Below are 15,816 nucleotides of genomic sequence, written 5' to 3' on the forward strand. Positions count from 1 at the left end.
CTAAACATACCCAACTCGCTCAACCATTCCTCATAAGGCTTGGTTTCCAGACCCTTGGTCATCTGGTTCATTCTCTGTCACACATATTCCAGCTTGTCAATACTCTTCTTGAATAGTGTCACCCAGAACAGGACACAGCATTCCAGGTGTGGTCTGACCAAGGCAGAACAGAGTGGTATTATGACATCCCTTGATCTGGACACTATACTTCTGTTGATGCTCTCTAGTATTGCAACAGCCTTTTTTTGCTGCTACGTCACATTGTTGACCCATGTTAAGCTTGTGGTCCACTAAAACCCCTAGATCCTTTTCCCATGTACTGCTGGCAAGCCAGGAGTCCCACATTTTATATATGTGAATCTGGGAAGTATATGTCCTAGGCACCCTCAGCCAAAGAACGCACACATCTTATAGTTAATTCTTTATGGACAGAAGTACACACTCAAAACAACTTCCACGGTGCCCTGGAAACCCATGCACACTCGCTTCTAACCTCTGTGCCTTGTGGACCAATTGTACCAGCAGAGGAGCCATGCCCCCCCCCAGCTTATGTGAGAAGGTGTGTGCATGCAACTTGAGGTTTCTCCTACATGGAGGCTATTGCTGCTCTTCCCTCTTGTTCTAGGAGACAGAAGAGTGGAGGACGACAGGGATTTGACTGGCCTGCCCCTCTTCAGAGCAGCCTCTTCCTCCATCACATCCTGCATGTCCATCTCCATCTCTGATGGCCTGACCGTCCCTCTTTCCCCCACTCTCGTGGGTTGTCCAAACCCCATAAATCGCTGGCCCCCTCTCCTGGGTCAACCCCTATGCCGCCTGCCTCTGCCACATCACTTAGGAGAGCCCCGCCAGACCTAGCCAGTGCAGGACGTTACATTTGTCCCCATTGAAATTCATTTTGTTAGTTTGGGCCCAGTCCAATCCGTTAAAATAATTCCGTCTTCTGCAGAATCATCTACCCCTTCCTGTTTGGTGTCATCTACAGATTTTGATTATCCTTTTTTTAAAAAACAACAACCACAATCTAATTTAATTTTCATGCACGTATTTACAAAAATTTCTCATATTGCCACAAACAACCAAACCAACATTACAATAAATAATAAACAATCAGTGCATAAATGAAGATCAATTTCCATCTTTTCACCCCCCCACCCATCCCTCCACCCACCCTATAAAATGATATCATATTATAATTTGGCAACAAAAATAGCAGAAATCAAAGGAATAAATGAGCAAAAAAGGGATATAGATTGAAAAAAAATTCAAAGATTACATAGCAAGTTTCATGGAGAACGCTGATCTCTCCATAGAATTATGAGGGTTCAAATAAATGAATATCAAAATGGATAGTAAGGATAGTAAGGACATAGGTATACATATGAGTAAAGGAAGAGTAAAAAGCGCAATATAAGATCGGCTGAAAAACACAATAGGGTGAAGATTTTGATTATCATCCCCTCAGTTCCTTCATCCAAGTTGTTTATAAAAACGTTGAGCAACAACGGGCCCAGGGCAGAACCCACTTGCCACTTTTTTCCAGCCATGAAATGAGATTTGAGGGTATATCTCTGAGCTAAAGGAAGCAACCTGTCTCTTTCCCTTAAGCCGGAGGTAGCCAACATGCATATACTTTAGACTACAACTCGCTTCAGTCCCAGCCAGCATGACTACTGGTGGAGGGTGATAGGAGCTGTTGTCCACAACATCTAGAGGGCACCATCTTGGGTACCCATGTCTTGAACATACAATTGCTCCTTGCGCTGCAGAACATGTGTTGCTTGTTCTCACCTTTAGCATATGGAAAAGATTGGAAAGGTTATTTCAATGCCATCGTTTTTCTTCCCCCCCCCCTTTTTTTTTGCAAGGGACTCTAATCCTCTCTTACCCTGATTAATGTCTCTTCCACCTACATCTTGGGCCTGAAGTGTGGAAAAACAGATTATGCTTGGTATTGTGCCAAGTGTGTAATTTCTAAACATGGTTAAACTGATGCATTTGCATACAGTATGAAGGGCCTCACTAGATCAGATCAGAGAACATACAGTTATGTTTGGTGACCGTTCAGATCCTCAGAGAACCTTGCCAGGAGAGTATGAAAGTTGACACCCTACCTGTTGTGTTCTTTACATCGGAAGCCTTTAATCTTGAAGGTTCCATATAGGGATGGCGAATACTTACCTATCTTCCGTGAATTTGTATAACACTTATTAAAGTCATCAACACTAATTGTCTTCATCAGCACATTTTGAGGGCATGAATCCCATGCCGATCATTTGTTGCTTGCTATTTGCCTACTAGTTTGTTTCTATGTCATAATTCGTGTTTAACATAAATCACTCTAACACCCTCCCAACTGCTTACATCAAATAGAAACATTATGCGATTTAAAGGATTAGTTTTCATAGTTATATGCCATAATGTTCATGGGGATATAAATATCTACCACTTCAGAAGATAACTTCATATGTAGTGAGGATAAACTACTGCACATCTGAGGGCAAATTGGGCCATCAACCATTTGGTTTGCCAGCTCAACTGTGGATTTTACTAAGTCTTAGCCAACTAGGGCATGTCAATTTTTCTGTCACTAAACTTCAATTTGAATGCTAGCTATGAAATTAATCTCTTCAAAATCATTGGAGAAATTCTGTTACTCCACTAAGCATCTTGATTCATAACAAGAGTTGTCATAAGCAGCAGAATAAAAACGACAAGACAGCGGTTGTGGACTGCCTTGATAGGGTCTCTACTGTAAAAGTAAACTTAGCAAAATACTAAGTCATCACCTCCTATTAATTTAACTGCATCAGGATATGAAACACATGACACATAATTTTGATACTTTCTGAATGATAGGTGCAAAGGTAGGCAGCCATAGTTGGTCTCTAAGGTGCTACTGGAAGGTACAAAGGTAGTCATTGAACAATTTCAGCTGGATTTTTTAAATGGTATGTAACAACAATATATCTTGTCTCTTCCCTCCCTCCTATTCTAGCTCATAATCCTACCCATGAAGAATCAATGATAAAGAGCATTTCTGCCATATGAGCCTGTTAATGCTTGACTTTAGGTATCTTCATATCAGATATTAGTTTGCTTGGTGTCTTCACTTTTATCATTTAGTTGCCAGGTGGAAACTATTTTATTTTCTTAGACTCTCGGTTAGTGGCATCATGTTATCTTATATTAATGATGGCTAGTATTATTTTTGGTTATAAGTTTATTATTAATTTTATACAGTAGAACCTTGACTTACCACCGCCCCTACTCACGATCAATTCGACTCGCGACTGCGGCAAACCCGGAAGTAAATACCGGGTTTGCCGCAATTCGCACACGCACAGAAGTGGCTCCTGCCGTCTGCATATGCGCAGAAGTGGCTGCCGCTGAATGCGCACGCGCAGAACGGTGCTTCTACCAGTGACCCGGATCGACTCATGAACGGACCTCCGGGACGGATTCTGTATGTGTGTAGAGGTTCCACTGTATTTGAGTTGAATTAAATTATATTGCTGTTTAATAGATGGTTGCACACTTTTGGTGCAGTATGTAGAAGTGAGCAATGCAAATGTTTCATCTAAAACAAATAAAATTGTTTCTATGTGAGTAATCCAGTTATGAATGTGAGACATTTTGCCTATTGTCTCAATCTGGGCCATGGGTCTGACAAGGGCCTCCTTTTACCTCTCCTCTCTCCAATTTGATATTTGGTGGGATGTGGACTTCCAGTACTGTAATATGATACAGATTGCTTACAAACAGGTAGTCAAGCAGCAATCCTGAAATGGTTTTAAAGGTGGTTGTTTTTTAAACTGAAATAGCTCAAATGTGTTTATGGTGAAGATGGTCCCTCCACACACCCGCTCCCCCCAAGAAAGAATTGTATAAATTGTTTGATTCATATTGGGTTCCTTATCTAGCAACAACACTAGGCCTCATCCTAGCTCATACAAAATGTTCAGAAGTTGCTAGTCTCTTTTTTTTCTGAATCATGAAAAGCAGGGAAGAAATTGCTTCCCTTTCATATTTTCCTATCAGAAATCCACCCCACATGAATGGGAAAAAACAGCATCATGGTGCATTTCGATAACTAGAAATTTATTTAGTTAGCAGTAGTCACCTTTACACGGTAGCTGAAATTTTGTAATAGCTACCTGGATTTTAGTTTTGAAATAAGAGTAGTTGAACACAGGTATTTTATTTTATTTTTAAGCCACATCAGCAAAGGCGTCGCTAATAGGCAAAATAGTTCATAAATGTTCAAAGACTAATTGAAACTTAACCCTGTGTGCTCTCCCTTTCCTCTTGGTGGGAACATTCCACTGGGGGGGAAAGATCTTGTTTGGTATTTTAAGACTCATTGCTTCTATCTTACAACAGCTTCAGATCTCTGTTACCAAATAATTCATATGCAGTCAGCACACATTAAAATTTGAAAAAAAGGAGTGGCAGAGGAAAAGAGAGGGAAAGAGAAAGCTTTGAAGCAGAATTTTCTTTCATTAAATTAGTGAATATGACAAGGTTATGTAATGTTCCAGAGGGATGAAGAGTTGCACGTCACTAACCTTTTAGATTCAAGAGGCTTTATCCTTTTCATTTGCTGCTGGTTGAAGGCTTAACACTGGATTAACTGGCAAGTTCCTTTTTTAATTCAGGTAGATAAAGCCCCTATCCAGATTTTATATATAATTATTTATCATATGCAATATAAAAAATAAGCACTACGCATGAACAGATAACCGTATTTTTACTTCTGCGTGTGTGTTATGTGTGTAATGCGTGTAGAGATTTACATACTGATTTTGAACATTTGCATATCGACCCATCAAGATGATTCCTAATACCTACTGTGACTGAGATACAGAAGAAGCACTACAGCTGATCAAAGAATGGACCTTTGTTAAAGGGTCCCTTACCTTTACTACAATATTGCTGCTGAAGGGCATTCCCTTGGCAATATGCAATTCACTATTTGAAAGCAATTGTGTGTCGAGGCTTACCAGAAATTACCTTAAATAACTCACAACTGACAACAGAATTATGGTTTGGTTTTTGGCAAATAATTTAGGGCCACAACTTTATTAAATACACCAATTTTAATCCGAGTGTTGGCTTAGCCTTTTGGTTATTCACTCATCCTTCCTTAAGAAGGACTATCCCCATCTGTCCATTTTAGGACAGGACTCAATCAGCTGTCCCCTTTGGACAGGACTCACCTCATCTGCCCAGTTGGGGCAGGACTCACATCAGCTGTCACCATAGGACAGGACTCACCACTGTCCGCTTGGACAGTTCCTGCTCCGACTTCCTGAAGGGAAGTCAAGTAAACATACCTGGGGGAGAGGAGGTGGCTGAGCCCAGTCATTCCCTCCTCTCTTTACCCAAGAATGTTCTCCAAGGCTCTTACTCTTACAATTGGGCCCACCATCCCCGCCAATGGCGGGATGGTAAGGACAAGAGCATAAGCCCCGAGATTCCTTTAACGGAATACTTCTATATGGAGCAAACGGGGGTGAGGGTAGGCATCTGTGTGCCACACCCCTCTACCAACCGATTAACCAACCAAAAGCCTAACCGCCAACCTAACAAGTTGAGACAATTTGCTAGCGCAGTAGGCGAAAACCAAGAGGCAAAGCCAACCAGCCAATTGGAAAAATTCCTACTGACCCCTGAATACAGGCGGCCCCGAAGGCAATAGCAATGTCGTGCTAACCTGCAAGAAAAAAGGGCGGGTGGGAGGGGATTCAAACGCCAAGGCAAAATGTGACTCTAAAATGGAGGGCAAGGCTTTAAAAGGGGGTCCCCCAACCAATTAAATCCCTGGGATTTACATATGCATGCCCCCATTACTCAGCATGACCTGTGGCCTAACACTGACCAAACCCTGAGCTAAATTTCCTAGCAGCCCTACCACAATCCGCTTTATATTGTATGATATAAAGCGCTTTATTAGAAATAAATGTGGATTTATTGCCAACTTTATATCTGAACTTTGTACCTATACACAGCCAGTTAGCATGTGATAATGTTGGTCTTTGGGAGGTAAAAAGCTTGACTTGCTAATTCAACTGTTACAAGCGTAACAGTAGGCTAGTCAACTTTTTTTTCTGGCCAGGTGGCAACCATATGTTTCAGAGAGAGGTAGCTCTGCTTTCTGAGATCCTTTTAACTTGATATACCCCCTGTTTCCAAGGCTCCATCGCAGAGTTATGCTCCTTCCACAAAGGGACAGCATGGGCCTCAAACTGGTGACAGGATCCAAGTCTTGCATTTGCAGGGACTTAAATTCCAAGTAAACTGGTTCAGAACCAGTTTAGGGGATCATTCAGCAACTGCTTACACTAATACAGCCGCAGTGGTGCTAATGGGATTATGCCAGGCATCCCCAAACTCGCCCCTCCAGATGTTTTAGGACTACAACTCCCATAATCCCTAGCTAACAGGACCCAGTGATCAGGGATGGTGGGAATTGTAGCCCCAAAACATCTGGAGGGCTGAGTTTGGGGGTGCCTGGATTATGCCATTTTACATATCCATAAAAACCTCCGAAAATTTTGATCTCAACTACTTAAAACGGGCAGGGGAGGGGGAGATCTCTTTTTAGCTCGAGGGCATCATTGCCTCATAGGCAGCATTGTGTGGGATGCACTGCAACAGCAAGTGGGGCCAGGTGTGAAAGTGGGTGGAGCCACAAATGTGACTTTTACCTTTGTAAGTTGGCTATATTCCAGTCACACAAAAGTCAAAGGCTCCATCTCACTATCCTGGCAAACAAGATCCATCGTCAGAACGGAGGAGGGCCAAGTGTAGGCTGGTGAGAGATGTGGCCTGGGAAATAGGAATGTTTCATAGGGAGAGTCCTGAGGACTCCAGCCCCGCCCCCCTGGGCTTGAGCTATCTCACCCTTGACTTAAAGTGCAACAACCATGGAAGGACTTAAGTTGTTGTTTTGCAATAGCCTATATATCCAAATATGAGACGCAGGTGGCACTGTGGTTAAACCACAGAGACTAGGGTTTGCCAATTGGAAGGTCGGCGGTTTGAATCCCTGCGATGGTGTGAGCTCCCGTTGCTCGGTCCCTGCTCCTGCCAACCTAGCAGTTCGAAAACACACCCCAAAGTGCAAGTAGATAAATAGGTACCACTACAGGGGGAAGGTAAATGGCGTTTCCGTGTGCTGCTCTGGTTCGTCAGAACTGGGTTAGTCTTGCTGGCCACATGACCCGGAAGCTGTATGCCAGCTCCCTCAGCCAGTAAAGCGAGATGAGCGCCACAACCCCAGAGTCGTCCGCGACTGAACCTAATGGTCAGAGGTCCCTTTACCTTTACCTATATATCCAAATAGGTCACCATATAATCAACGTAAATTATTTTAATGTTGTGATACAAATTTCTACAGTAAACAAAACACAGTAAAAAAAAATACTTTGTTGCATTTTCTATACACCATACACCAGGAGCTCTTGGGGGAACCTGATTTTCTAGATCCATTTCAATCGAACTTTATGTTCAGTCATTTTGGTTCAGGACCGCAATACATGAAGGACTATTTCTACCCATACGAACTGACCCAGACCCTTCAAGCACCCCATCCATGAGAAGGTGGCAACACGAGAGTGGGCCTTTTCTGCAGTGATTTGTTTTATTTTATTTATTGCATTTCTGTACCGTTTTACACTTCAATGAATCTCAAAGCATTTGCAAACAATCATTATCAACAGCACCATCAAACATAATAGAACACCGCAAATACAGCACAAATCATATAAAATAATTAACAAATCATTAAAAAAATTCAATGACAATGTGAAAACCCTATTAGGAAAACTTTTTTTAAAAAACAGTAAACAGCACAATTACAGAAAAAGACATATTATATGATTAATGAATCAATACAGCATTCATAATCTATAAATCAATATTAACAACATTAACAAAATATCAACAACAACAAATAATAAGCTTAAGCACTATTAAGTTCATACATGCTCCCCATGACTCACACCCATTCGTCCAGTTCTTTAAAAGACACACATTCTATTGCCCTGGACAATATAAAGCGACTAACAAATTCAAATTCAATAAATAATCATCATGAAAATACTATTGAAAAACATTAATTAGAAGAAGCATTAATTAGAGGCTCTTTTACATGTTTTCACAAAAGGTCTTTCTATGTGAGAGATCTTTTATTTCCCAATTAAGCTATATAAACTATAAATTAGTATGTGGGTGCAAGAATGCTAGTTGGCAAGTGAATGCCCTGTCTGTCTGGCTTAGTTTGGAATTTTTCCCATGTCCCTGGGTCAGAGATAATATGTGTCCCATTTTAAAAATATGTACAATCTCCAGGGAAATAAGTGTTTGTAATCTCTACAGAATGTTGTGTTGCACATTAGGTCTTGTCGCTTGAACAAGATTTATGCAGTTGGGAAATGTAACACACCTATCCTGCTTTCGATTACTTATCAGGCTGTTTGTCACCAAATTGCAATTTCCGGAACAAAATATTCTACATTATTATTATCACCCATGTATCACACTACATTTCTGAATACTAGAACAGAAGGGCTTTACAAAGTTTGGCTCACTTTATTAAGACCAAGGGAAGTGGCTGATTTTAGCTGGCTGGTAACATAAATGTCTTGTGTGAGAATATCTTGGTTTGCACAAGACAAGGCAAATAGGAATTGGAGATTTTCTTTGCAGCTTTAATTTGTTTCTGTGGAAACAGTGACATTGACACAGGACTGTTGAACAGTGTGACAGTCTACTCAAGGCTTATTTTATGAAAATCCCCTTTAGGAGTTGTTGATTCTTTTTCCAAAGATGCTTCAGCCATGCCTATATATTTGAGTTTGCAAATTTGTATAGCTGTATTTTTTCCAGGCATTTGGATTTGATGAAATCCTTGTCAGGCGTAAATGAATATAGTTGCTTTGAAGTTGGTGGAGTAAAGCTGATTTATACCAGCTAACATGATGAACTACAGTGTAATTCTCTTGTGTGTTCATAGAATGACATAGGTACTGTGATATCCTTAAAAAAAAAGTCCTATATGTACTGAAGGCTGTATTTACAGGAACACAGTTAAACATCCGAATGGGTAATTTAGAGCTGGTAATTACTTCACGTGGATAGGGATGTTTAGAATATGCCTGCATAATTTCACACTCTCCAATGAAAATAAAATACAATAACAATAGAATAGAATAGAACAGAACAGAACAGTGGCGGTCAACTTCCAAGAGACTGCGATCTACTCACAGAATTAAAAACTGGCAGTGATCTACCACTGCTTTTTAGGGGTTCAGGTTATGGTTACCAGACATTCCCGTTTCCCAGGGAGGGTCCCCTGGACAAGATCCATCCCCAGAATGTCCCCTGATTTCATTTAATGTCCCCAGATTTATATTTTAAGTGTTGTAGATTTATTAGTAGGGAATGAATGTTGCGTGATTGGTTCAACAGCACAAGACACATCATATGGGGACTTCCAATGAGGCAAAATGGCGGAGTCATGGCAGTGAGCAGCTCCTGAAGCCAGCCAGAGCCAACTGCGCTAACCAGGCTGGCACCGGGCTGCTGAGATTGCTGCCGCCGCCACCACTGCTGGGGGAGGGAACCGGGGACGCCCAGCGCCTCAACTGGGGGAACCACTGCCCCCCCATGACCCAAATTGAGCTGGGAACGAGAGCGCCCGGCCACCCGGCCGACAGGAAAACCCTGGAGCCGACACAGGGAGAAGGAGGAGAGGAGAAGGAGGAGACGAGAAGGAGAAGGAAGAGAGAGAAAGAGGAAGGATAAAAAAGAGGGGAGCCCCGACCTTGCCGCCGCTGAGGAGGAGAGGTTGGAGAGCACCGGGAGGGCAAGGACACACGGCCGAGCCCAGGTCCGACCCAAGCCTACTCCACGGTGGCTAGCGCTCCAAGAGGGCAGGCCAGTGCCCAGACTAAGGCCGCGCAACAGAGGAGATCACAGAATAACTTTATTCTCTCTTTTTTTAAAGTGTCCCTGGATTCTTTAAAAAAATATATGGTAACCTTAGTCAAAGTTGTGGAGCTTTTTTTAGGGAGAGGAAAAGCCACGTTTTTAGGGGGTTTGGGAGGCATTGGTTGCTTAGATTTTTTTGGGGGAAGGGGGCGTACAACATTTTTTGATTATTTGGGGGCCAAAGAGAAACAGCAACTCACCGAAGGATTGCTGGCGTGGGGGGGTGGGGAAGCAGCCTCAGTTTGTGAACTCTGTCTTCCGTTCTCCAACAGTGGAGGGCAGGGCGGGGCCGGAAGGGGGCCAGACCAAAGCCACACAGGGATCGACCAGTAGATCGTGATCGACCTATTGAACATCCCTGGAATACAGTAACAACAATTTTATTATTTATACGCCACCCATCTGACAGGGTTGCCCCAGCCACTATGGGCAGCTTCCAATATATATATATATAAAACAATAAAACATTAAACATTGAAAACTTCCCTATACAGGGCTGCCTTCAGGTGTCTTCTAGAAGTTGTATGATTCTCATCTCCTTGGCTTGGGGGGTCACATAACTCCATACCCTCCTAACATTGGTACAATTAAAATAGGGACATCCTAAGGAAAAGCGGGACATTCTGGGATCAAGTCAGTAACCGGGTTGGCTTCTGTAAATCCAGGACTGTCCCTGGAAAATAGAGGCACTTGAAGGGTCTAATTTGTGACCCACCAAGGCAAGCAGAGCCGACTAGCCAAGTATACTTTGCAAGGTGCTGGACAAGGAGAATAATTATGTACACTTATTTTTGTAGCACACTACTAATGGATATCCCAGTAAAGAAAATATTTTGAAGAATATGCTTAAGGGCCTTTAACATCCCAAGCATGTATTTATTTGCATAGCAAGTCTTGGGATCAAAGTAGAGGTTTGTTGGTAGAATTATCACTAATGCCACCCTACATGGAGTATACCATTGTGTGTAACAATTTCTTAGCTTTGAAATACTATGACTGACAGTTTATAACCCTCAGGAAAATACCAGAAGCTTTGTTTGGGAGTTTGCTTAAAAGATTTCATGAAATCATAGCTCACTTGCGTGCCCTTTTAGAAATAAAAGCTAATTAACTTCTTGCACAAGCCAATTTGCAGGTACATTGTAAGCACAGGTTAGAATTAAGGAGCAGTAATTGCTTATAATGATGATCAGCATAACTGATGTGATAAATTATGATTAATGAGTAAATTAGCAGTGAATGCTGTAAATGAGTCTGCTATGAAAATTATTTTAAAAAGAAACGAAGGGCAACCAGATCCATCAGTTGAGCTGCATATGTTTAGTAGTTTGTCTTGGAGAAATATAAAAACTAGGATAATTGATAATGATTTTATATAATACTGTATACATGTGACAATCAAACAGTCATTGTTGCTGTTAACAATATACGTATTGCTATTATTTACTTACAACACAATTAAAAATGCACAAAAAATAATAAGATCTACCAATATATAGGCTTATCAATGACTTTAAAAACATCAATGACTTTAAAACACTGTATCTGAAGAAGTGTGCATGCACACGAAAGCTCATACCTATGACAAACTTAGTTGGTCTCTAAGCTGCTACTGGAAGGAATATTTTTTTGTTTTGTTTTGTTTTAAAAACACTGATTATTAATGATCTAAGTTTTCTTGAGGCCCACCCCTCCTTCGTAACAGGTGGCTGATACAATCATGTCCTACTCTGAACCACTAGTTCAGCAAGTGTGTGCCCCAAACCTTCTTGGTTCTGTGTGCAGGATATATTTACCCTCACATCTTCCTTCAGAGTGCATTTGTCTGAGGAACAAGAGCTGATATTGTAGGATAGGACTAAAAGCACGACCCTTCTCCAAGGGTCACCTCAAAGACAGACTCTTCCCATATATGCACCAACTCGGACTCTGTGTTCATCATCTAAGGCCCTTATTCATGTTCTTTTTGTTTTAACTATTCGTTTGTGCTTTTATCTTGTATTTTTAATCTCGTGAACCACCCTGAGATCTTGTGATGAAGGGCGGTATAGAAATCTAATAAATAAATAAACACAACAAATAAAATGCTGTCATGTATGTGAGTAATGTGTTAACAGCGCTCACACTTTTCAATTACCCCTGGGGTGGTTCTAAGTACTTGTGATGAACTCCTACAGTACCAAACATTAAAAAGCAACTAAGTCTTGCCCTTTCCATGATACACAACTCATTAAATGTGTTTCTGTAGATCGAATGTATTGCCCTCGGCTGTACTTGAGGGACTATTCCAACAGATTCCACACGAAAAACACTTGTGGAGATGGCAGTCCCAAATTGGTGGTGCATTCCCTTCTGGCTTGCACTCTTTATAAAGACTTGAGGAATGAAATTATCACCCCTCTTTTATTGTCCATTCCGGGTCGCCCAACCACTGCCACAGTGCCCTTTCTCTTGGCAGAACAATATGAGCAGGTGACAGCAAGGGTTGCAAGGTTTTTGTCTGGGGCAATCAGAATAAGATCCACTATTTGACTATTGATTCAAAACCCTAAAAATGTATTTTATATGATTGACTTTTATTTCTATTCTTTGTATATCGTATTGTTGTTTTATTGCTATGGCCAATGGCTGACACAAGTAAAGATTCATTTAAAAAATGTGTTTCTGAATAAAATTATCTGTGGGTTGCCATCTATTAGTCCAAAAACTGGTGCAGTCCATTAGTTAGTATGAAGTATCAGTTGGGAAGAGACTAAATCAAGCAATGATTCTGCTCTGTGGCCTAGATAGGTCATTGTGTGTCAGACTCCAACCTTAGTACTGTAGGATGGGAATAGTAATAACCTACCTTTCAGGGTTTTTTAAAAAAATAATAATAATATATGTCATATTGACCAATGTTTTATGATAAATGAATGAATGGATTTATAAATGCCTTTGTTGTGTGTTTGGAAGTAGACGTGCATATTATGACATCCACAAGTCTGTGTTAAATCAGACAAACAAGGACAGTGTTTGCCATTTTCACTGAACTTTATTTGTTCATTATCTCTCCCAGCTGGATGTTCAACCTGGTCAACTCAGGGGCATATGCTGTGTGACTAATTTACTGGAAGCAACTTCTGTCTCGTTTTGTTCGGCGGCATATATTGCATTGGAATTTTCCCACGCAGATATGAAACTTTGCTTAATGAGCTATGCCAATGAGCCATTTTGTTGGACTTTGCACTTCGGTGTTCCAAGAAGGTTAAAAATGTGTGCCAATTTTCAGCTGGTGCTGCTTTCGTGCTAATCAGCAGAATGGTGCTATAGAGTGTCTTGGTAACTGAATGTCCAGAAATTATCACCATTTTCTATCACAATAATCTGTATTCGACATGATTCACAACCACCATAAATAAGAGGGTGATGCATTAATATGTGAGTTGGAGACTATTGACTTGATAGTAATGTGATAGCTTTTATTAGACCATTCGGTTTGTGAAGGAATGTGCAAACCTTAACTTACAAAGAATTCTGACAAGCCAATTTGAAAGGTAGCTCATTGTTCCTTATATAGACAAAAGAAAATGATAATCTGGCAATATAAACTAGTTGCATTTTCTATCAATAATAGATCATGCAAATGCTTTATTGGTGTTAACGATAAAAAGAATATGAATAAAGGAAGTTTTACCTTGTCTGCTTCGTCAGTTGTCCTTGGTCAGTTATTTTCACCAACAGTTGAATAGCAACATTTAGAAACAAACTAATAAACATTGGGTGATTCTGAACACTACTTGGATAGCACCTATTAAAGCCAACAGTTTTCAGCAACTCAGTCCTCCTATAGTTTTTGTTCATTCTTTTTTGCAGTTTTCTTTAAGCAGAACGAATATTAATTTGTTAATGGAAGTCTTAGGAACGCGTATGTTTCTAAGGCATGTAGATTCATGATAGCCAAGAATCCTTTGGACCATTGAGGAAGCTAACCTAGCAGACTTCAAAGGCTCCGTACTGGGTTCACTGAGCCTTTCATTGCCCCCCCCCTCTCTCTCTCTCTCTCTCGGAAAAAAAAAGGATTTTGAAAGGCTGACCAGTTCTGCAACAGAAAAGACTGCTGCAGTTGTCTTCAAGGACTCGTCAGCACATACACCTGCATGCCCTAATTAGATATCAGTGCATCAGTCTTTTTGTCAGATGTCAGAGGGCATATTTGGCCTCAGGGTTAACCAAGAGCTTCAGTTAACTCAGGTTCCAATCACTGGATTTTTTTTACTCACAGATCTCATTAAATTATTAAACATTCTGGATGATTTCCTGCCAGTAGCATTCCATGACACTGTATATTCAAACACAGGAACAAAATACTTTTTATTGCTCTGAGTAAGGGGGAATGAGCCCCCCTCTTGCAATTCCTCACAGATAATTGATTGTTCTGTTTGCTGTTTCTTTCTCTCTCCCTCTGCCAGCTTTTGTTTGATTGATGGCGGGATGTCTATCCCTCTCTCTATGGTAGCTTGCAGTGTGTGTTGGGGGGGGGGGGGGCTCAGGTGTGTTAAATCACATTTTGAAGCCATATCAATGAATAAGCATTTTTCCTTTTAATCCTGTATGAAGGCAGGTCTTTGTGAGAGTTTCCATTTGGAACGTCAACCTTTTGGGCATATTTGGTGTAAGGAAACATAAAGCTATTCAACCAGGGGCGGAGAGCAGGGAGGGACGTGGCTGGTGCCCCCTGGGGCATGGCACACGCCCAAGGGGTGTGGCGTGCCACCCGCAGGGGTGTGGTGCACATTTCGGGGGCGTGGTACGCTGCCCGCGAGGGCATGGCGTACCCCCCGCAGGAGGCATGGCGCATGTCCAGGGGGGGGGGGCTGCGATGGCACCCTACCGGAATAGTGGTGCTGGGGGCAGTCTGCTCCCTCCACACTCCTGTTCCTCCACCAGTGAGGCCAGGCACCCCCAATTAGACACAGTATCCTAGTTCATGTACATTAAGGAAAGGGAACCCATGGTCAAGAATGCTTTGATGGTGTTTCCTGCTTGGCAGGGGGTTGGACTGCATGGCCCTTGTGGTCCCTTCCAACTCTTCTATGATTCTATGGTCATATAAATGTTGTTAGATTCTGTCTCCCTTTCGGCATGGCTAAAGGGAGGGTTTATGGGAGCTGTAGTCCAACAACATCTGCAGGGCGCCCGGTTCCCACCCCAATGTACACTGTATATGAGATGATCACATGCAGTGATCTGCATGCACACAGCATGTTAATTCCTACCTGAAAGTACCTTCTGTGCAGGAATATTGTAATGTATCCAGCTACATGCCAGCTTTCATTTCCCTTGCTCTAAGGGTTAACCTTGTTTTTAGGGAAACAACAGATTTCTATTTTAGTTCTTTTGACAGCTTGACACACTCTTTTGGATATTTCTTGCTTAGATTTATTTTGCTGTCTTTTTTTTTTCTTTTTCTTTTTTAGCACCACCAAAGTTTACAAGAACACCCGTTGACCAGATAGGAGTCTCTGGGGGAGTTGCATCATTCATCTGCCAAGCTACGGGAGACCCGAGACCTAAGATTGTCTGGAACAAAAAGGGCAAGAAAGTCAGCAATCAGAGATTTGAGGTATTAGGTCCATTGTTCTGTTCCTCTGAAAAACATTTACTTTAATATCGCCTGATTATTCCCTATTGCTTTTGAACAGTTATCGTATTGAACTACAGCCTTGATGCGTACATTGGTGTACCGGAACAAACACACACACACACACACACACACACACACACACACATTTTAGGATCTCTCCCTAAAGAGAAATTCTAGTTCAGTTTGTAACAGTT

General features: G+C 41.5%; 1 protein-coding gene across 5 annotated transcripts in view; it reads left to right on the forward strand.

Annotated features, from left to right (window-relative positions):
• The window catches only part of PTPRD (protein tyrosine phosphatase receptor type D), a 370,596-nt gene that overhangs the window by 118,775 nt on the left and 236,005 nt on the right, over positions 1 to 15,816 (forward strand). For all 5 annotated transcript variants that reach the window (XM_088659060.1, XM_060268731.2, XM_035140525.3 and 2 more), the window contains exon 3: positions 15,456 to 15,601. In XM_088659060.1, coding sequence (XP_088515186.1) covers positions 15,456 to 15,601 — 146 coding nt within the window. The remainder of the gene's footprint in view (positions 1 to 15,455; positions 15,602 to 15,816) is intronic.

The sequence above is a fragment of the Zootoca vivipara genome, chromosome 15 (genome assembly GCF_965207765.1).
Source record: "Zootoca vivipara chromosome 15, rZooViv2.hap1.1, whole genome shotgun sequence".
NCBI lineage: Eukaryota > Metazoa > Chordata > Lepidosauria > Squamata > Lacertidae > Zootoca > Zootoca vivipara.